The following is a 23150-nucleotide window of genomic DNA, read 5'->3' as shown; positions in this document are numbered from 1 at the left end:
CTACGGCAGCGACCCACATACAAAATAGAGGAAGATTGGCACAGATGTTAGCTCAGGGCGAATCTTCCTTAGCAAAAAAACAAACGAAAAATGCAAAGAACACAAACAACCCAGAATTTAAAGATGAGACAAACACTCTTTTAACAAAGGTGGTTTTAAAATGTATTTTACGTGGGCATATTTTGTTGTGGTATTTCAGAGCCTTTTGAATGGACTCATGTGTTCGAAGCCTGAAGACCCAGTCGAGTACTTGGAAAGTTGTTTACAGAAAGTAAAGGAACTGGGCGGCTGTGACAAGGTGAAATGGGACACATTTGTCAGCCAGGAAAAGAAGACCTTACCTCCACTCAATGGAGGACAGTCACGGAGATCCTTTCTAAGAAATGGTAATGTATATGTAGAATGATAGTTTATAGTTAGAAGAGTTCTCTTTAAAACATACCATGTAGACTAGAGGCAGTGATTTAAGTTATAAGGTTTCCAAACACCTGGAAGGATATTTGACCCTGCAACATGATTAATCTCTCTCTGCTATTTATTCTAATCACCTCCGTGATAAGATAGACATAACTATATACCATTGTCCAGCACTTCACTAAAGGCTTAATGAAATTTTGTATTACTGACTTCAGTATTTTTCAAACCTTAGCAAACTATGAATTTTTCTTAAAATTGCACATAGAACTTTTCCAGACAAATGAGTAGTAACAGACAAAGTTGATAGTTATTACATAACAAGTCAATGTGTTTTTATTAGCTGGGAAGAGATTTGACTTATTGATATGTTTCCAAATTCAGAGTTCATATTAATGCATCTGCATAAATGTGTGTAAAGTTTGTGCTGGTTAATTCAACATGGATTTATTAAGCAGCTACTGAATGCAACACGTTGGATTAGGCGCTGGGTGCTATAAAAGAAGTAGACGATATGAACTTGTTTAACAGTTTTAGGAATAGTTTAGAACTAAGAACTGGAGTTTGCTAGAGGAGATTTAGACCATTCTTACAGCTTTCTGAAATATGTGGTTATCAAAATTAGTGGTTCAATGTCAGCCAATGAGCCCTTTAGGCTGTAGATGAAATTGAGAAGTATAGTAATATGTGAAAAATGGAATCAGTTCTAATCAGGAGAAACTAACTTAATTCTTTCCCACGGGCCAGGATCGTATATTTTCAAAATGTAAACCATTCGCAAAAATTATACCCTGAAAAGTTTCAGCTATACAGACAGAATTTGAAGTGGAGACAATTCTATTTGCAATAAATACAAGGGGAAAATAAATCTTAGTTTGTTTTATCTTACTTAGTCATGACCCGCTTAGATTTTATTTGAATGTGGTGTGGGGACAAGCCATGGTGTGTTAATTTTTAAGAAGCACAAGCAGAGAGAGAAAGTAGAGAGAACATTTTCTTAGAAACATCTCCAGGGGGAAGAATCTTTCGATGTCCATGAAGGAGTCGTCACTAGATGATTTAGGATTGGGAGCTCAAGAGAGTACCCTTAGCCAGTCACCTCTGCAGCACACCACTGAGTAAATTACTGCTTTGGTGAGGAAAATGATATTTTCATGGACTTGAAGACTTCATACACCTTCCCAAATTTGCTAACTTACTTCCCAGGGTGACATCAAACTGCTAGAATCTGGCTCAGTGTTAAATACGTGCCCCATGCCCTTGTTAAACCAACTGAGATGAATATAGGGAACTGCTTTCTAAACCTTAAGGTATTGACAAATTGCAGGTATTGCTGGATTTAGTCTAAGATATTTTTATGTTTTTAAATTTAAATCTAAGAGGATATGACATTCACTTAGTCAAAAAGCTGCTCTCAGACTGGTCTCAGACTTGGTATGTAAAGTGACTGTTTTACAACAAAATGAAATCCAAATGCTTCTATTTTATACTGTTACTTGGTTTGGCAAGGCAGACAGTCCAAGTGTGTAATAGAGAATGGTGGGGACTGTGGCCAAACTAGTGAGCAGAAGTAGAGAGAGCAGTCATTGTCTAGAGGCAGTCAAGTGCAAATTTTGGAAAAATGTCGAGTTGAACAAAACACATCTACAGGGCTACATTGGGCTCACAGATGACCAGTTTGGAACTGCTGATCTAGAAGGATAAGCTAACAAGAATGGAAACTGTAGGTTTAACTTTCATTAGAATTAAAATTGCTTGTTAATTTCAGTCTCCATGTCTACTAACACTCTACTAGAATTCCCACTCAGAGACCTTTTAGTTACTCATCAAATAGAACCTCTCCACATACCATGTTGACAAGAATATTGTGTCACACTGTCGTATATCTAGCACGTATGCTGAAAGACATAAAATGGTTTCTAAACTGACTTGTCCTGTGATAAGAAAATTTTATTTTATGAAACGCTTTAAACGTTCGTGAAGATTTTACCTATAGCTTATGGAATAGGTTAGTGTTAAAGTCAACAAAATTGCTAATTTCCCAGTAACTTAAAGCATTGTGATTATTTCTAGAAATAAAAAATGATTCGTGCATTTTTGCTGAAATAGTGACATACCTATGCTAATATATAATTATCATGAAAAATTATTCTGTGAAATAAAACATTTTAATCATTTAAGCAAATTACTTTCCTAAGTAAAAATATGATAAAAACAAGGATAAATTGTTGGCTGACCATTCTTTAGAGTATTTTATCATAAATGTGAGATGAATGTCCATTTTTTTTTTCTGCCGTATGTATGCAACTGAACAAATAATTACTCATGAATAAGAGTTCTAGTTCCATAGCTCCAAATGTCCATAGACCTCCTCTTCTGGAATAGCTGTCTGGAAAACATATTTGCTTCAAAATCAGCACTCCCTTCTCTTTTTCCTATTTCCACAGTCAGTCAATGAGTCAGTTGGGCAATAAAATAACCGCTTATTGAGTGCTAAAATGTCTCAGACACTTTTTTAGGACTGAGAATGTAGCCACCAAGAAAGAACACGCATGGTACCTGCCCGAATGGAGCTTACAGTCTAGCGATGAAGTCAGCCATTAAAAATATAATTAGAAGCACAATGGGTGCCATAAGAAATGCCATACTTTATAGATGCCATAACCATGTTAACAGGGGGTTGGATCCAACCTAGGCTGTGGTTCAGGGTAGGCTTCCTGGAAGAAGTGATAGGCTAATCCTTGGAGATAGAAAGCTGAGTAGGTGTTATGGAGAGAAGGCTGGAGGAGATTGAGTGTACCAGGGAACAGAGAACAGAAGGTCCCGATGTAAAGGAAGAGGCTATAATATAGACAGGAATGAGAGATGCCCAGATTCTGCAGCAGAAAAGAGAGGGCAGAAAGATACTATATGAAATGCAATATGTTCCTTACTCTCTTAGACTTGAAACTTGGCAATTGTGTTTTTGAGCTGTCATCTCCTTTCATTTCTCATATCCCAATCCTGTGTCCTTCCTATCCAGCCATTCATTTCCATTTCCCCTACAAGCCTTCTAACCTAGGCCCTCACTTCTCACCTGTGGATTACTTTAACAGCCTCCCAGCTGCTACCTTTCTGCTCCTAGTCTCTCTCTATTCAAATCCATTCTAACCACCACCAGATTAATTTTCCTAAAAAGTGTATTTCATATTTCATCATGTTACTTCTCTACCCCCCAGAAAACATCCACTGGCTTTCTACCAGAGTAAAGCCAAACCCTTTACCTGGATTCAAGACCCTCCATATCGTGGCCACACTGTACCTACCCACCTCCCCCCTTTTCTCCATGGGAAACCATCTATTTCAGCAAGCCTGTTCTCTACTTTATTAATTCAACAAATATTTATTGGACACTGACTATGTGCCAAGCACAGTTCTAGATCCCAGGGATGCAGAGTTCCTGATTGGTAAGGTCCTTGCTGTCATGGAACTCAGCATTCTAATGGGAGAAGACAAACAATGAATAAGTAAGAGACCTCTCAGATGGTGAAGTGGTTGATGCTGCGAGAGCATTATTAGAGTGATGTCCTTGAAATTAACTGGGTGGCCCCCCTAGATTAAAAAGTCCTTTTATAGGAGGTGACATTTAAACTGAGGTTTGAATGACAAGAAGCAGCCAGCCCCAGGACCAACAGGGAAAGAGCATTCAGGCAATGGATTGTGAGGCCAAGCAGGAAAGCAGGCACACTGGTAAAGAGTCTATTACAGTAGTCTAGGAAGATGATGGCAGCTTGGGGAAGAGTTGTGGTAGTGGAGATGGAGAAAAGCATATGCATTTGGGATATGTTTTGGAGATAAAGTCTGTGGGAGTAGATGGGATAAAGAATGAGGGAAGAAAGTAATCGAAGATAATGCCTAGAGTTTTGTTTGCCCTGTGTTGGGTGAAGCAATTCCATTTCAAGACAGAACATGATACTATTGTCAGTCCCTTTCCTGACATAGCCTTCCCAGAATTTTCTAGAGAATATCCACAGTCATCTGCAAACTACTCCACTCCTTTTGTGGAACTAAAGTGAGTCCAGTGGGTCAGTAATTAATTATCTCATTTATTGTATTAACAGAGAATGGAAAGTTCTACCTGATCAACACCCAGGAGGAGCATTAGGCCCTACTAAAATCCAGTAGTCCCCTTAGCCAGATGCCTCGTGGAAAGCCAGGTGGCCTGTGTCCTTTGTGCAGGTGCCTTTTGGGTAGTTATGGCTTCTCTGTATTCTCAGTATTCCTGGAACACTGACACATGCGGTGGGGGAGGAAGGAGCCATGAACCAGTTGGCCATGAACCATGAAGGAGCCAGGTTGAGACCATCTGCCTGACTTGAGCTTGCCAGCTCTGTCCTCTGGTCCTTTTGACTATGTCAGTTGTAGTTCTGACTCTGAGTCTTGGTGTTTTGTTTCCACCAATTGGAATATACCTTCCACATTTCGTCACCTGTGCTTGTCTTTCAAAGTTCAGGTCCTGCCTCTTTTGCAAGTCCTTTCCTACTACTCCAGCCCAAATGGATCTACCCATTCATTGAACACCTGTGGTGTTTACTGGAAGAGATATTCATTTTAGCACTTTTCCTGGCTGGTGTGCGTACCACTGTCAGATATAAGCCTGTAAGCTCCAGTTCGTAAGCTCTGCAGGGACAAGACATCTTATTCTTCTACTGAATCATCCTCAACACACTGACATGTGTGGCAATAAATGGCAAATATTTGTTGCTACTAAAGATGCAAATTTATGTCTTCATAGTTACATTTTTAAATCAAGGAGATTAAAGATAAATATTGGAAAAGTGAAATTAAATGATGTTGAAAGATATTCCAAGTGTAAAAATTCTTTGCTACCCTTTTATCTGTCTTGTAAGAGTACCCTCTGTTTTTGTGCATTATGCCATCAAGCCTTCCACTGGACTACCCTACGGTGCCTGGATCATAGAGAATGTGTATCAATACATATTGAATAAATGAAATACATTATGCATAAGCATTGGCTCCACGGGCAGCTGCACATGGTTGCGAAGGGTGTGAAGGTTGTGCACTACACAACTCTAGGGAGTACCATTTACAGAGACCAGGATATATACAAACCACCAAGCAAGACTAGAGAGTACTTTAAAAGGTTGCTCCAGGGCAGGGTTTGGCAAACTATCACCCTTGGGCAAGTCCAGCTCACTGCCTGTTTTTATAAATAAAGTTTTGTTGGAACACAGCACATCCATTTGTTTATGTATCATGTATGACTGTTTTCCTGCTACTGTGGCCAAGTTGACTGTGAGACTGTATGTTCTTCAAAGCCCAAAATATTGCCTATCTGGCCCTTTCAGAAAAAGTTTGCTGACCATTTATGGGATGGGGTCTTCTTCCAGTTAAAAAATCAAACTCATTTGGGTTTTTAACTTTATTCTACTAATTAGTTAAATGCAGAAAATGTTTTATTGTGGAGTTTTTTTTCCGTTTCAAAGTTATCTTACTCTTTTGCAGTAATGCCTGAAAATTCAAACTTTCCATATCGGCGGTATGATCGACTCCCTCCAATCCATCAATTCTCCATAGAAAGTGATACGGACCTCTCCGAGACTGCAGAGTTGATTGAGGAGTATGAGGTTTTTGATCCTACTAGACCTCGGCCCAAAATCATCCTTGTTATAGGTATGAGGACAGAAAGCAAAATTCGCATACTATTGCTAACTTTGTTTATATATTTACATTTCAAAAAATTATGTCAATTATGGGTCATATTTGCAAATACTTAGTTGAGTAATGACAAACAATAGAAACAGAAGCTCAAGAGACAGTAGATGGAAATATTTTTAACATAATTTTCAATAAAACAGAAATTGTTAGAATTATATTGTCTAAAGCCTATTGCACTTTTATAGAATCTCCTTGCAAAGTCATAGAAATTCTCTATTATGAATTGAAAGTAAATAATCTCTTCAAGATTTATTGTCCTGTGGTTTTATCTGTTTAATTTTTAGCATACATAACTAAATTCATTAGAAATTTTCTAAACATGGTGTGTCTTCTTCCTTTAACTCAGCAAATTGAATTTTTATTCACTATTAACTTTGAAGGGAAAATAAATAATAATATGTTGGTTAAGACTCATAAATGAACCTTTCTTCTGGCAACCTGGCATCTTCAAGAAAATCTAAGTTTTGGTGTTATTAGACAAGCAAATCTAATGGAATAGTGCTTTGCACAGCACATAATATCAGAGTATTAATCAAAATAATAATGATAATGTTTAATTTTTTAAATTGCCACTATGCGTCTTATGTTGAATATGAAAATATCAGTCTCATGCTATTTCACAAGGCATAGATGTTGAAAATGTTTTAAGTATTCTTCTAAAGTGCATTTTTGACCACTCTTGCGAATTCTAACTTCCTCAAAATCTGCAAAAATCATGAAGAGACCTGTGAACAAGCAGCATATGTAGTCATTGTCTCACTTTCCAATTTGACTCAGCTTTCATAGAGATGACCAAAAGCAAAATCTAGTGTGAAATGTTCCAAGTTATTCTAGCCAGTAACTGTTAACAGAGGGCAAAATGCATGCAAGCCCCATGCAAAGAAGTACCACTACCGGAAAATATAACAATCATGGCAACTAGGAAAATAGCATTCAAATGAACACAGCAAACTCTAACAGGAGCTTAAGTTCTCCAGACTAGAAAGAGTGGCATTTGTGCATCTCTAAGTGTAATTAAAATGAAATTGGAGATATATTTAGCCCTGAATTGTTTAAAATGATATTGTAGGAAAAGAGTATAGAAATCAGCTTTTTTCTAGTAGTCAAAATATTCTTCTGACATATGGTTGCCACTATTATGCCATAAATCTCTATCTACTCTTGAAAATGGAATTTTTTTGTTTGTGCATAAAAACTTGAGGTCCTTACCTAGAAGACAAGGAAATGCTTTTTTGAAAGATAGAGCTACAGGTGGAGAAAAACTGGAAACTATTTCACCATTTTATGGTGAAATATTCTCTGAGTTTTGTTTTTCTTGTTGCTGTTAGTAAAATATTGGTGATGTTTTTCAGGATCAACGAATGGAGGCTTGATTGTCCATGAAAAAATTGTAATACCAAATTGCTCTTATGTGCATATACGAATTTTTTGCATTTTGAATTTTATATGAAAATTATTAAAATTTTTCAATAAACTAAGATCTTTGGAGGAGATATAAATGCTCAAATCTCTTGCTCTTCACAGTTCTTTTTTACTCAGTAAAATCAACTTGTTTCCCAGGGCTGTGATTTTGGTTTTAGACTTATACGCTGTGTTATGAGATTTTATGTAACGTAAGAATGATGCAGAACCAATGAGTGTAAATAACTTTAAGAGGATTGGGAGAGGAGAAGAAAGGAAAAGCAAACCTTAGGTTATTTGAGAAAATTGGGACAATTTTATGACTTTTGAAGAATTATAAAGTAACTGTACCTGAACCTTATAAATTTTTATTAATTCCAGCCTGAAAAGAGGGTGAGGGAGGTGCAGATACTCACACGGTATTGCATCCAAATAAACAAAATTTCCCTTCTGACGATATAGAATTTTTTTTAAAAGCTGGCCTTCTTGGCACAGATATGAATCTCTCTTATGTTAACATAATCATAAATTCTAATTAGATGGATCCTAATATATATACGTATTAGAGGTAGATAAATAGAACAAAATTAAGTTCACTCTGGTTTCAGAGAGAAGAGAAGAAAGTATATAAAATTAATTTATTAGCAAGCTTCAGTAGTCAAACTCATCCAGTAAATTAATGCTGTTCTCTATCAATTGTGCTAATCATATTTGTTTTGTTGTCTGCTATTGCCTCCATTAGTTGACAGAAAAAAATTTATTTTCGTTGAAGGTGCTGTAACTTTCTTAGTGTGTTTGAATTGTTTTTTAATTCAGTGGAATTTGTAATCTCTTAGTTTGATGGTTTGTGAGATCAAGTGTGGAAACACAGTTTAAGACAGATAACGTTCATTCTTTGGAGATGAAGTCAATCTGAATTTGTTGGTGGAGCTGGTCATAAAATTTTTTATTCTCCAAGCTGATACACGATTTGCCCAGAGGTTAATAGACCAAAAGCAACTATTTAGAACTACAACTTACTTTTGATTTGCAAAGCAATACATTTAATCTAGTAGTAGTTCATAATGTTAAGTCTAATAGAATAGAATTTAGAGTTTCTTAGAAAGAGAATGGTCAAAAATGTAAACAAATTCCTATCCTAAGTTTAATGAAGGAAAAAAAAGGTGAAAATCAGATATTATTAGGTGCATTATTTGGGATTGGGGTTAAGAAATGGTTCTTATTATATTAGTTTATCTTAGAATTCTGCCGATTAAAATTTTTAAAGAGAAAATAAGCCTTGCCTAACCAAGTCTACCCACTCAGAACTCCACTTACAAAACAAAACAAAATAGCTGTCTTTCTTTTTTACACATATTACTTGCAAAAAGAATAAAAAATATTTACTAAATAATTATATATAAAATGACTTCAACCCCACCAAAATTTGATATATTGAATTAACAGGGAGAGCATCAACTCACTTTTCTATTGAATTTTTATTTTTTATATTGCTTAATAAATTATAATTATAAAAATATTTTGCCTACACTCAATAATTTATGCTCAAATACTTGAAAATATTTCATTTTGATAATTGCCAACAAATAACTACAGACTCAGCTGATTGCTGTGTGCTTTATCTTGAAATTTGTTCAGATTCTAGATTCTAATTAATCCTGATTGTTTAGAAATATAAATTAACTAAAATAATCTAATATGATTTGGAAATAAAATCTGAGGCATGTATTTTATAATTATTTTAGTACTTATGCTTTTAAAAAATAAATGGCAATTACCAATGATTAGTATTGAGTTATGTTGCAAAATGTTGATTATTTCATACTAATATATCACAAAATCAAAATTATGAATTCTATGAAATTGTTCTACCTTAAGGACCTATTCCATGCATTCTGCATATGTTTGCATAACACTTCTTTTTTTTTTTAATTTTATGTTTTCCCTTTTTCTCCCCAAAGCCCCCCAGTACATAGTTGTATATTCTTCGTTGTGGGTCCTTCTAGTTGCGGCTGCCTCAGCGTGGTTTCATGAGCAGTGCCATGTCCGCGCCCAGGATTTGAACCAACGAAACACTGGGCCGCCTGCTGCGGAGTGCTTGAACTTAACCATTCGGCCACGGGGCCAGCCCCTGCATAACACTTCATTTTAATTTAAAGGAGATAACACAAGGACATACACGTTCAGAGAGAGTTCAGAAAAAAAATTTAAATAAGCCATGTCAATATTGATGTGCCTTCAGTTTAAAAATAATTGTTACATCTTACCAAATTGCACATTAACTCTTTGTTGACATGGAACACATTTTTGGTATTTCAATCACTGTCTTTTGTATCCCATAGATTTTTCTTTGGTTACAGAGGAAAAAATTGTTGTAGTTTACACAGAAAAATAGTAAAGGTTTCATTCAACTGCATTGTTCAAATTTTTTTTTAATTAGTTATGTACTAAAATGGGTAGAGGTTAAAAATGTCTCTTATCTAATGCGATTGATCATGACAATTCTTGGCTAAGCCTGCACTTGCTCTGCATTCAGAGGTAACATTGAGTATGACAACACGTGGAGCAGTTATCTGCCCGGTGCTGGTGGTCTAGGTTCTGCATCTCAACCTGAAGATAGTTGTTGTATAAAAGGGAGTCACAATTTTGCCTGTTTTAAATAATAGGTGGTCCAGGAAGTGGAAAGGGCACTCAAAGTTTGAAAATCGCAGAACGTTATGGATTCCAATACATTTCGGTGGGAGAATTATTAAGAAAGAAGATCCACAGCGCCAGCAGCAACAGGAAATGGAGTCTTATAGCCAAAATAATTACAACTGGAGAATTGGCCCCACAGGTACTGCTGGATCATTTGCTTCTATTCTAAAAAGATTTTTATACCAGTTGTGAGTGTACCAAATTTAGCTGTGGTCTTTCTTCCTTTCTCTTTATAACAGGAAACAACCATTACAGAGATAAAACAGAAACTGATGCAAATACCTGATGAAGAGGGCATTGTTATTGATGGATTTCCAAGAGATGTTGCCCAGGCTCTATCTTTTGAGGACCAAGTAAGAATGTCTCCTTATATTTTAAATGACCTACTTTTTGCTGAAAACTTTGAGATTAAAAAAAGATTTCTTAGAAGACTTGCTCTTATTTTGAATGAATTCTGGTCTGAAAATGGGCAAGTACATCAGTATGGGTTGGCAGAAGGTCATTTCCTTGGCACACATGCTTAAAAATTAAAGACAGTCTCTGCCAAAAAGAAAAGATAAAAACTAATAATAGAATTCATTATTTTTTTACTAAAAATGTAAATCTCTCTAACCTTTATTTCAAAATACTTTCCCTAAGATTGTGTTTTTGTTTAATTACCTAAAACAAGCCTTATTCGGTACTGCCCACAGATATAAAATAACATCACCGTGTACTTACATTGTTACCAATTAAGGAAGCCCTCTTCATTGGGTTGTGAAATACTAAACTACCTACCTATAAAAAGGTGGGGTTCAGGTTGCCAAAATTACTCAAATTTGAGTAGACCAGGGGCTGGCCCCGTGGCCGAGCAGTTAAGTTCGCGCGCTCCGCTGCAGGCGGCCCAGTGTTTCGTTGGTTCGAATCCTGGGCACGGACATGGCACTGCTCATCAAACCATGCTGAGGTGGCGTCCCACATGCCACAACTAGAAGGACCCACAACAAAGAATATACAACTATGTACTGGGGGGCTTTGAGGAAAAAGTTTAAAAATCTTAAAAAAAAAAAAACTGAAGAAAAAAAAAATTTGAGTAGACCATTTCTGCTCAACACCCAACACGTCTATTTCAAAGGGAAATAAATCAATTAAAATATTTTATATCTATTGAATCTTTGAAAAGCTAGTGTGACTGATTTTTCGCCTAAAATTTTTCATTACAAAAATAATATATCGTCATACCAATTTAAAGTCCTGGTATAAAAAGTGAAAGTCGGTTAGTACTGTCCTTCCATTCCAACACCCCTCTTCTCCTGAGAAATAGAAAGACTGTTAAGTTTTTTATACATCCTTCCGGGCCTTTTTCTGTACCTTACACACTTAACACACTCACCCGTGCACACACATGTACGCAAGCTCATATACAAACGCATTTAAAATTTCCGTAGTTATTGCCGAGCTCTTCCCCAAGAAGACTCCTCCAAGTTATAGTACCGTCTATGCTGCATGAGAGCGTTTCCTTCTCTGCACCTTTTCTAACCAGGTTTAATTCATATTTAAAATTTTTGCCAACCTGATAAGTAAGAAACAGTACTTCATTTTTTAAACTTACGTTTCTTACGTTGCTACTGAGGTTAGGTATATTTTCAGACATTTGTATTTCTTCCCTGTGTGAATTGCCTATTCTCTTTTGCCCAGTTTTCTATAGACTTGTTTATCTTTTTCTTACTTATTTAAAGAAACCTTAAAACATATTACAAATATTATGTCAGAGAGGATTAAGTCAAATGAGATGTAAGTTTGTGTCTCGTATAAAAAGACGTCTGGACGGGCTGGCCCCGTGGCCAGGTGGTTAAGTTCACGCGCTCCGCTTTGGCAGCCTGGGGTTTTGCTGGTTCAGATCCTGGGCGCAGACATGGCACCACTTGTCAGGCCACACTGAGGCGGCATCCCACATGCCACAACTAGAAGGACCCACAAATAAAATATGCAACTATGTACTGGGGGGAGGGGAGGTTGGGGATAAAAAGCAAAAAAAAAAAAGATTGGCAACAGTTGTTAGCTCAGGTGCCAATCTTTAAAAAAAAAAAAAGTCTGCAGTTAGGCAGTTCAAGGCCAGAAGACAGCTTCACGAAGCCTCTCTTTGAAATTAACTGTTTGGGGACACCTGTTGGGCTGGACTGTCTCTCTCTCTCTCTCCTCCTCAGGTTTCCCCCTCCAGTAATAGGTCCAGAACCTCCGGTGCTTACTCACTTTAAGGGCTTGGTTCTGATTGCCCTAGCCTTGAAGAGAGAAAAACTAGGACAATCAGTTTTTTGTCGTTGCTATTGCTGCCACATGATTTTGCTGTTGGAAATGGGTGCAATGGCAGCCGTCCACTGTGATCCTTGGCTATTGATGGAAGCGTGATAGCTAGGCAGGCAGGCCTTCCAAGCCTGGTCCACCTTACATATCGAACGAAATGCACTTGGTGGGTACTAGCAGAAAAAGCTACTTGATTCTTTCTCTCTATTGCCTTTCAAACACGCCATGTCAATTTTCTCTCTTCTCCCCTGGATAATAACTCAGGAAGATCCCATAGCTTCTCTGGTCACTTTAAAAACATGAACAGTCTCATTTTCAGGTGTTAAGAAAACCCAGTCTACAGTTATAGCTCAATAAAGCTGAGGAAAAAAGCCCAGTTCAGTCTAAATCAAAACTTCAATGTCTCGTTTAATTTAACATATCCCTGCTGTCTTCAGCTTGGGCCTGGTTTGGGCTCAGAAAACTAAAGTGATGTCTCAGAATCCTGAAATTCTTCCTCATGTGGCTTGCAGTGGGACAGGTAGGGAGGAAGGAACAGGAAATGCATGAGTTTCCAGCAACTCTCTCTTGATATGTGATCAATCTCCACTTTCTCTTATATAGCCTGGACACGGGTGATGGGCCAGGGGTTATCATACTGGCTTGGGGACACCTGTTAGCAGGTTCTATAGGATGGTCTGGTGTCCCTCTGTAGAATGTGCAGTTATTTGCATTTGCTGTTCTCAACCACACTTCTGAGCCTGGAAAAGTTCAATTTGACATCTTCTTAGGTTGGCATTGTAGCAGCCTGGAGGTCCTTGGCCACTCCGGACAGTACAGTGATGCCTGAGGTCGATGCCACCATTGCCGACCTGCAGGAGTTGAGAGAGTGCAGAGAGAAAGCAGAAGTGTTTATGTAAAGGAAAGTGTTAGGATCAGCCGTGATTACTCAACACCTTGTCTAGGCTTCAGATCCTGTGGTGTCTTTTTTTCTTGTAAAAACGGTCACAAATTTCCACACAAATTCTCCAATCCTCTGACACCAACTAGGTGTCCAACAATTGAATTCACCTCTGACATTAACTATCCAGAGTTAGCACAGACCCCACAGGTTAAGGGCTCAGTCTCACAAGACTATCCCCCACTTCAGACACCATTTGCAAGTCCCAGGGGCCACCTGCACTTCCGCCTGACCAGCTATACATTCAGGGGTTTCCACAACACCCTCCTCAGGCTTGATAATTCACTGCAATGACTCGCAGAACCTGTTTATTATAAATGATACAACTCATGAGCAGCCAAATGGAAGAGAGGTATAGGACAAAGTATGGGGTTGGGGTTTTGGAACTTCCATGCCCTCTCTGGGTACACCACCCTCCAGCACTTCAATGTGTTCACCAACCCGAAAGTTCCCCAAACATTGTTGTTGGAGAGTTTTTATAATCCAATCTCCAACACCCTCCCGCTCCCTGGGGAAGTGGGGCTGAGAGTTCCCACCTTCTAATCTCGTCATTGGTTTTCTGGCAGCCAGCCCGATCCTGATGCTATCTAGGGGCCCCACCTGAGTCACCTCGTTAGCTTAGACTCAGGTGTAATCAGAGGGTGTTCATTAGCAATAACAAAAGATGCTTCTATCACTCAGGAAATTCAAAGGGTTTTAGAAGCTTTGTGCCAGGAACCAGGGACAGAAACTAAATATATATTTTAATCATACCACAACTCCTCAAGATCACTCTTTCATCAGCTTTTTTGGGTGTACATGTGAGCACAAACACACACACATGCGGAAATTTTCCCCAAGACTGCCTCACATCCAGCGTGTAAGGAGAGAGAGATTTCTGATATTGACCATACACTAGCGATGGTAATACCAGTGTAACAAAAAGACCTAACACTAAGTGGCTTATAGGACACAGAAGTGTATTTTTCCTCCTAAGGGATAGCCTCAGGGTAAACAGTTCAAATTGATTGGGCAGCTTTTCTCTTTGAGGTCATTTAGGGATTACAGTTCCTCCAAAGTTACTGTTCTGCCATCCACTCGGACACTGCCATCATCTGTATGGTCGAAGCAGAGTTGCCATCACATAGGGGTTCCAGCTGGCATATAAAGGAAAGAGAAAGTGGAGGTCTGGAGTCCCAGATCTGGAAGTGGTATCCATATCCATCATTTCTGCTCACATGGCATTGTTGAGAATTTTGTCATGTTGTAATTGCTAGGCAGGCTGGGAAATATAGTCCAGCTGGCAGCCAGTTTCCTGGCTACAGTTCTATTAGTATGGAAGGATGGGGGAACTAGCTAGCAGCTTCTACCAGTTTTCCCCTCCGGCCATTCAAATATCTCTATGCTCCCTTCTTCTTACACATAGAATGTACTCACTCGCTCCGCAACGAAAACAACCCAGAGTCCCAACATCTAGCTCAAGAGTCAAGAATCTCTATTTGATGTACAATTCTCTTCATGAAGTCCAGATTTGACTCCTCATCTCAGCCACCTACAAACTAAACAAGTTGTCTTCTCTCCTTGCCACCAATAAACAGTAGAGGAGCAAGACCCCAAGTGAAATAAAGGCTCCTATTCAGAAAAGAGCAGCTCGGCAATATAGAGTAGTCACTGAAACGTACCACATACCAAATCCTGTAAAGCAAGGTTCACAAAGGGCCTTTGCCCTGGCAGTGGAGTATTTCCTGGGTTAGCCCATTGGCAACTCCTGGTTCTCTGTCTTGGCATAACTCTTTGTTCTCTTCTGAGGCCCCTGGGCCTCTGAGAAGTTCTTCTTGTTGTTCATTATCCTGCATGGCCGCATCAAAGTGATGTTCTGAAGATTATGCCCCCCTTGGGAACTATTTTAAGTCTGAACAAAACATGTTTTTTCTAGCTAGGCTTATGGTTGCTTTGATAGAACCATTTCCTCAAAAATTTGGTAGGCTTCTGCTCTTTTTGCTTCCAGTTAGTTCCACGTGCCTGTAACTACACCCAAAGTTCTTTTTTGGATATAGTTATTGTTGACCTTAAACAAATAGACAGCCAGTTATTTCTCCAGCAAAAAAAAAATTTATTTGGGATCAGCAAAGAATTGCAATTCAGGGTCTGCAGCTATGGCCAGCCACATGTGAGTCCTCCACAGCAAAGACAGGAGAAAGTCTCTATAGAGGGGAAGAGTAAGTTGGGAGGGCTATTGTAAACAAAGAATTCGAGGGTAGTGGCTTCTCATTGGCTGAGTTGTGAGTCTCTCATTGGCTGAGCTTCTTGCTGATCAAGAAGAGGAAGTCTTTCTTTGTGTTGGCCGCTGCAACCCTTGTAGAACATAAGAGCTCTGCCTCCCAACTTCAATTTAATGAGGTTTTTGGCTTAATTTTCACAAAATTAAGCTGCTTTATTTCTTTGTTTTCTCATTTTGATGGTTGTTACTCTGAGGTCATTTAACACAACAGGCTTGGGCCTGGCCACAGAGCTGTTATTATAGAAGAAGGGAAAACAGATTTTGAGAGACAACCAGCAGTTTCTATCACCAGCAACGTGCTGTGCACAGCTCCATCTTTCCTTCCCAGCCCCAGAGCTGAGCTCTCCCAGCTCTCAGATCTGCCATTTCAAGGGGAGCGGAGGCGATGGAGAATTTCCTCATCCCCAGAGGATAGCCTTGGTTCTCCTCCTTGCATTTGATAGCAGTTCCTTCCTGTCTGAAAATTTCTTCTCACCTTTGGCCTAATTGTTGAAAGAGATATCAGATTAGTGAGGGGAAAGGAATCAAGAGGGGCAAGAGTGGGAAGTCTAAGATCTCTTCGCCACCAACCAAACATACTTCATAGCCAAGATTTTGCTAGATAGCCCAGAGTCCACAGTCACAACCCAAGCACGGTGTTTTTCAAAGGTTGTAGAATTTCATATATCATGGGATGGGGGTGGGGAGAAAACCTAGATTTCTATGCTGAGGACTTATTAACCAAACAGTAAAGCTGAAACCAATAAGAACTCTATAGTGCTATTATTGAAATGGAGGAGGGAAGCTTACACCAAATCTATACATAAAAATAAATAAATAGATAACAATGTGTTCAACTTCTTGGCCCCAGCTCATTTTCCAATATTATGGATCTGCATATGCATGCTACATGCTGGACTACTTCCTGCTTCTCACAGCGACCTGCTCCTGCTAGTTCCTCAGTGTTGTTTATATCATCCCCTGACTTGCTTTTTTCACTGTACATTCTGTTTCTGAGCTCTATCTGTGTTGATACCTACAGACCTAGCTCAGTCTTACAACTGCTTCATAATGTTGCATTCTATAAATATATCATATTTTATTGGTGGATTTTCAGACTGCTTTAAAATTTCTGTTGTTACCAACAACACTGTGACCAACGTCTTTGTACACATCTCACTTTGCGTATGTCAAAAAGCTCTCTCAGGAATATTTCTACAAATGGATTTTCTAGGGTTAAGGGAAGATTTTGTGTGTGTGTAGTTTTAAATCTATGTTTTAGATTTTGTTAATATGATATTAAAAAGTGATCTTATAAATTTAGGATTACTTCGTTCCTATTTCCCCACAACTCAGCAATAGTTAATTTTATTTATTTATTTAATTTATTTTTTTAAGGTATGCTTTTTTGGTGAGGAAGACTGGCTCTTAGCTAACATCTGTTGCCAATCTTCCTCTTTCTTTTTCTTTTTTCCTCCCCAAATCACCAGTACATAGTTATGTATCCTAGTTGTAAGTCATTCTAGTTCTTCTATGTGGGACACCGCCACAGAAAGGCTTGATGAGCTGTGGGTAGGTCCGCACTCAGGATCCAAACCAGCCCGAATCCCAGGCCACTGAAGCTCAGTGCATGAACTTAACCACTTTGCCACAGGGCTGGCCCCACTAATGCTTAATTTTAAATCTTTTTATTTTAGGCTATCTGGTGGATTAGAAATGGTTTTTGTATTGCTGTTTTAATTTGCATTCTCCTAATCACTAGTGAACTGAAACATTTTTAAAATGTTTTCAATGGCCATTTCTCTCTCTTCTTTTGAGAACTGCCAAAACATAACCTTGGCCCCTTTTTTCCGATAGATTGTTTAAGTTTTTATTTTCATTTGGACGTTCTAGATATCCTTTGCTGTATATCTTAATATTTTCTTCCATTTATATTTTTCTCAATCATGTTTAAGAAACAGGATGCCTATAAAATCGTGTCCTATCTTTTGTCTTACAAAAGTTACAAAAGTTTTCATTTTAATTGTGATAAATTTATCAGTATTTTGCTTTTGGCTTTTGCATTTAGATTTTAAGAAAGTGTTTCCTATAGTCTCATAAAAATATTCTATATTTTTGTAGTTATTCTCAGTTTTGTTTTGAGGGTTCAGGTGTTTATTCTATCTGCATTAATTGTTGTGTATAGTGTGAGGTAGAGATAGAATTTTATTATAAGTTTTAAATGGAAATGGAAAACATATCCAGTGGTCCAAAGGTCACTTGTTGACTGGTACATCTTTTCCCCACTGAAGTGACTTATTCCTGTATAGCCATGGGTCTGCTATATGGTTTCTCTACTCACTTCTTTTGTCTTTTTATATACTTCTACACTGATATCGTGGTTTCAGTCAAAGAGCTCTAAATTATATCCTGATGGTTGAAGGACAATCCCCTCCACTTCTTCTTTTCTAAATTGGCTGTGTCCATACATTTACCCTTCTTTATGAATTTCAGGATCAGTTGGTCAAACCCACAAAAAACTGTTGAGATTTGTATTTGAATTTCAATGTAGATTATATTGTACATAGATTGATTTCCAGAGAACTGACGTCTTATCCATGAGCATTGCTTTATCACTTCATTTACTTAGGTCTTGTTTTATGTTCTTCAGTAAATAAAACTTTATAGTTTTCCATAGAAAAGTCTGTTACATTTTTTGTTGGCATTCTTCCTACTATTATGAATGAGCCACTTTTTTTCTAACCAATTCTTCTTAGTGCTTAATTGATCTTTGTAGAATTATTGTTTGTGAGTATGTCTGTCCGTCAGTCTGTCTCTCCTGACAGACAGGCTTCTATTCAGCTCTTCTTAGGGCAGAGCTGTCTCATTCATGCTGTAAACTTCCTTCCATTCTTCTTCCCTTCTCACCACCAGTCCCCTCAAACCCCAACACCTGCCCTTGGCTATATTGAGTTATATTAAATGTTTGTTGATCTGAAGTGGGAAACAAGTATTAGTGTCATGGATATCTAGGAAAGGAAGGATTCAAGTGACTGCTTAAAAAGCGGTCTTGGGGGCCGGCCCAGTGGCATAGTTGTTAAGTTAGCGTGCTCCACTTGGGCGGCCTGGGGTTTGCTGTTTCAGAGCCTGGCTACGGACCTACACGACGCTCATCAAGCCATGCTGTGGTGGCATCTGACATAGAAGAACTAGAAGGCCTTCCAGCTAGGATATACAGCTATATACTGCGGCTTTGGGGAGGAAAAAAGAAGAGGAAGATTAGCAACAGATGTTAGCTCTGAGCCAGTCTTCACCCAGATAAATAAATAAATAAATAAATAAATAAAGCAATCCTGAGTTCAATTTCTCACACCCTCATATAAATCAGTGGAGTTGATTATAATGTCAATGGAGTACGCTGGGTTTTGGCTCTCATTTACCATTTGCTTTTGGCTAATTTGCTGCCCCTCTTGAGGCCTCAGTGTTTTCCTTTGGAGAATGAGGAGAATGATACCTCACAGAATCATTATGAAGATTAAATAAGACCAAGTACCTATAGTTCTTAGCTCAGCCTGTGGCTCGTAGTAAACCGCTCAGCAAAAGGAAGTGGTGATGACGGTTGGACTTGTTGACGGTAAATGCTCCATAGATTCGTTCAGTGGAAGGGTCCTCACCAGCTCTCCTCTGCTTTTTGTCAGAGGCTTTGAAGGCAAAAGGGCCTTCACATTCCTTCTGGGGGCTGTTTTTCAAATTGACTGATGGAGTCCTTAGAGGCCACCTTGACCTGTTAAGGCAGCCCAGAGCAACTCTGCTTTTATTTTATGTTCAGAGGTTCCAGATAAGACTCTGTTGGAAGAAATTTTTCTACTGCTAAAAATGCCTGGGACCTCTCCAGGGATCTCTCAGCTGGAGTCCTGGGACAGTCACACTGTGAGGCAGAAGCACTTGGAAGCCCATAGATTAGTAGCAGTGTTCTCAGTATGAAGATTAATATGATAAATTTTCAGTATTTTCCTTTTGGCTTTTGCATTTAGATCCCATCCCCTGACACATGCCCCCCATCTTCCTCCCAGTGTCTCCATCCTCAGGATGGTCCCACAGAGCTGCCTCCTTCCCTTTCCTGGCTAGGCTTGTGCATCCACGTTTACGTGATTTCTGTGTGGGAGTGGTTTGGTGCTCTCAGCTGCCTTGTTTGGGGCCTGTGCAGAACTTCCTTGATGATAATACTGGTTGGTTTTCTTCCAAGTGCAATCAAAAGCTATTTTGTGTTTCTGTGACCCAAATGTCCCAAAGATCTAGACTTTTACTTTCTATTGTATTTATGAATACCAATTGGTGTTCAACTGATCTGATGTTCCCATACTTTTGATTCTGTTTTTGGTGCAAGCAAAGTATACTGTTTCTAGAAATTTTTATTTGAATGTACATATTTTATAATTGATTTTTATTGTGTTGTCACTTTACTCCCCAACATTAGCTATTGTTACTCCACTTTGCAAGTAAGGAAACTTAAGCTTGGACAAGTTAAATAACTTGCCTAAAGCCACCAGCAAGAGAAGACAGAGCTGGGATTCGAAGGGAGGGGATATAGATATTCTACACCACTAGCTTCCTCTAACCTCGAAGTCACAAACTGGCAGTCCTCAGGCTGACTGTGGGCTGCCGACAATTTTTTTTAAATGTATACCAAATTCTAAAATTGGGAGATTTCATATTAAAAAGCAGATTTCTGGCTTGTCTTGAAATTTTGGCATTTTAGCAGCTCTCAGTCCACATTCCCACGTCTGAGTAATGCTACTGTCATTAGACAATGAGGTGCTCGTTAGTCGCGGCAGCCCCCCACTCCCACGCCGGCCAGTATCTCACTTTTGTGTCACCAGCCTGGCCCAAGGCATTGGAGTCATACCCTGCAGTGCCACTTGTCCTCCCCTTGTCTCAGCTGTGGCTGATTTAAATTGTTGTTTTGTCACCAAAAAATACCTCACAAAGATGTGTAGACCCTACATAGGTGGCATATGGCTGTCTGACATAGTGGGGGCCACACTGTCAACCTATAAAGCAAATATTTGTGAAGCTTAATTTCTCCTATTTGTCAAATTTAAAAAATTAATTTAAACAGAAGATCTAATATTTCTTCCTGCACTCCAGTTCATCATCTGGAGCCGTCCTCCTGGGGTGCACGCATCCTACTTAAGGAATCCTGGACTAGGGTGTTAAATATGTCTGATTCATAGCACCCAGAGATCATTTGGGGAATAATTGAAGTAATGGCTTCTTTAACACAAATTCAAACTCAGTTAAATCCGCAGTTCGCCATGGTCTGTCTTCTGAGGTGTGATGTCCACGGTGAAGGTACCGATGTTTAGTAACAGGCACTAAGCATTTTGACTTGGGCTGTAGTGGAGTAGTCAAGAGGGGGAGGTAATGGGGAGGGGACTTTAAAGCTCCCCCTAAGACATCCTAGCTTTCACCAGTGCTTTGGGAATATTTATTTTAAATAAAGTAATGGAGCCAAGGTTATTTCTATAAGAATGCTACTCTTACTCATTTGCAGTCCTTCAGGCTTCTTGAGTGAGAGATAAAGGACTCCTGGAATTGCGCTTCCGAGGGTTGTGGCCCTGAGCATCCCCAGCCCTTGTGAATTCCATTTATCATGCATTGTGGGATAAAGAGTGTGAGACCTGCTGGAGAAACTATATATGACTATTTAATTTTTTTTTCTTTTCCTAGGTGTGATTTACTGTAGGATCTGTATTTTATCCTCAACTTTGCCATTTAAAAGAAGTCTAAAAATAGAGATAAGTTCTGAGTTAGAGTGAGTGAGATTGGATGTATAAAAAATTCTCAACTAGATAAATATAGCTTTAAAAAAAGCTTACAGATAAAAGAAAATCAATCCTTGGAGGGCTGTCATTCTACTTGCGTAGTGAATTGATTTGACAGACTCATAATTTGATTTGCTATTCCTAAGGGGGACAAATTGGATTTGCTCCTGAGGGGGAGTGATTTAATTTCAATTACACAAATTTTTTTCTAAGCATTAATACTTTCATGAAAAATATTAAAGAAAATGTAGATGTGTTCCCCTTGAAATAATGACTTAGAAGCGTGGTTATAATTGTTTAATAATTACGTTTTGAAATTGAGAATATATTACTAGATGATTATTTATTTTTATTGCAGTGTGCTCTGACTACCAAAGATCATTAAAGTTAAAAGAGATTTTTATAATTGCCCTATGTAAAATTAAAAGACAATTTCCAGATTTCGTACAGATAGAAAATCAGAGTCGTCTTTGACTTTGCCGTGTAAGTTAGGGTCTGTTGCTCCATAACAAACCACCCAGAACTTAGTGGCTTAAAACAATAATATTTATAATTTCACGTGCTTTCTATGGATCAGGAAATCAACAACTGCTCCCCTGGTTGGTTTTGACTCCAGATCTCTGGTGATGTTGTATTTAAATGGTGGTTGGAGTTAGGCTTCTTTACTCACGTGTCTGATGCTTCATTTGGGATGAGTCAACCCGCTGGGGTCAGAACAGCCGGAGTTCCTCGGGCATCTCTTCTTATCTCACCCCATGGAGGTCTCAGGGTGGCTGGACTTCACAGCAGGTCAGGGCTCCAAAGACGTGTAACCCAAGAGAGCCAGAAGGAAGCCCTGTCATCTCTTCTCTTCTAGCTTCAAAAGTCCTATGGCACTGCTACCACTTTCTGTTGGTTAGAAATGAGTCACTCAGGCAGGCTCATACTCAGCGAATTAGAATCCACTGTTTTTTGTAGGGGGAGTGTCAAAAAAACTTGTCAACATGTTTTAAACTCTCACACCATAATACTCAATAAATAAATACCTGCTGATTCTTCACTTGGCTCCCTTCGTTTCCTTTCTTCCTAATCCTTTCATGCCAGGTGCTCACTCCCATCTATTTGGATTTTTAGAGTCTTCACTTCTCTACCATTCTTGTCCTTATTCTCTCTACATCCAGTCTATCTTGTGTCTTGATTAATCTTTCTAAAAGACCACTGTCATTAATTCATTCTTCTGGTCAAAAGCCTTTAATGCCAATTATTGTCTACAAACATGTTTCTGCCTATCTGTTTTGTATCAGAAGCAAGTACATGCCTTGTTAAAAAAATGTGAGTTATTTAAGTGCCTTCACAGAATTACTGAATTCGACTTTTCTGGTGGGTGAAGAATCTGCACATTACCAAGTTAACAACCTTTAACAAAGCTGATTCTTAAGCACACTGAAGTGCAAATTTTAATTTAGTGTTTAATAGCACACAACGAAGGTTCTCAGCCATAGCATGTTGCCATAGTTATGGAGCAAGCGGCTGTTGCTAATAATACCGAAATACTGAAATCAGAGCACATCCGCAGATAATACTGTCGTCTTCACTAGTCTTCCTGCTTTCTTGAGTGGGAGAGAAATCCCTTAGAATGTGAGGAATTTCACATCAGACGTGTTCTCAGTATTAA

The 23150-nt window shown here is 38.6% G+C and overlaps 1 protein-coding gene across 4 annotated transcripts in view; it reads left to right on the top strand.

Moving 5' to 3' along the window:
• Positions 1-23150, top strand: part of AK5 (adenylate kinase 5) — a 224024-nt gene that overhangs the window by 5003 nt on the left and 195871 nt on the right. For 2 of the 4 annotated variants that reach the window (XM_014740125.3, XM_070268838.1), the window contains exons 2-5: positions 200-386; positions 5992-6087; positions 10200-10369; positions 10470-10583. In XM_014740125.3, the coding sequence (XP_014595611.2) occupies positions 200-386; positions 5992-6087; positions 10200-10369; positions 10470-10583 (567 nt within the window). Of the gene's footprint in view, positions 1-199; positions 387-5919; positions 6088-10199; positions 10370-10469; positions 10584-23150 lie in introns of all 4 variants that reach the window. The other 2 variants (XM_005610487.4, XM_070268837.1) reach the window with 1 other exon arrangement.

This window comes from Equus caballus, chromosome 5 (assembly GCF_041296265.1).
Source record: "Equus caballus isolate H_3958 breed thoroughbred chromosome 5, TB-T2T, whole genome shotgun sequence".
NCBI classification, from domain to species: Eukaryota; Metazoa; Chordata; class Mammalia; order Perissodactyla; family Equidae; genus Equus; species Equus caballus.
Note: the sequence above shows the minus strand (reverse complement) of the source record. Positions and strands in the feature narration are given on the sequence as shown.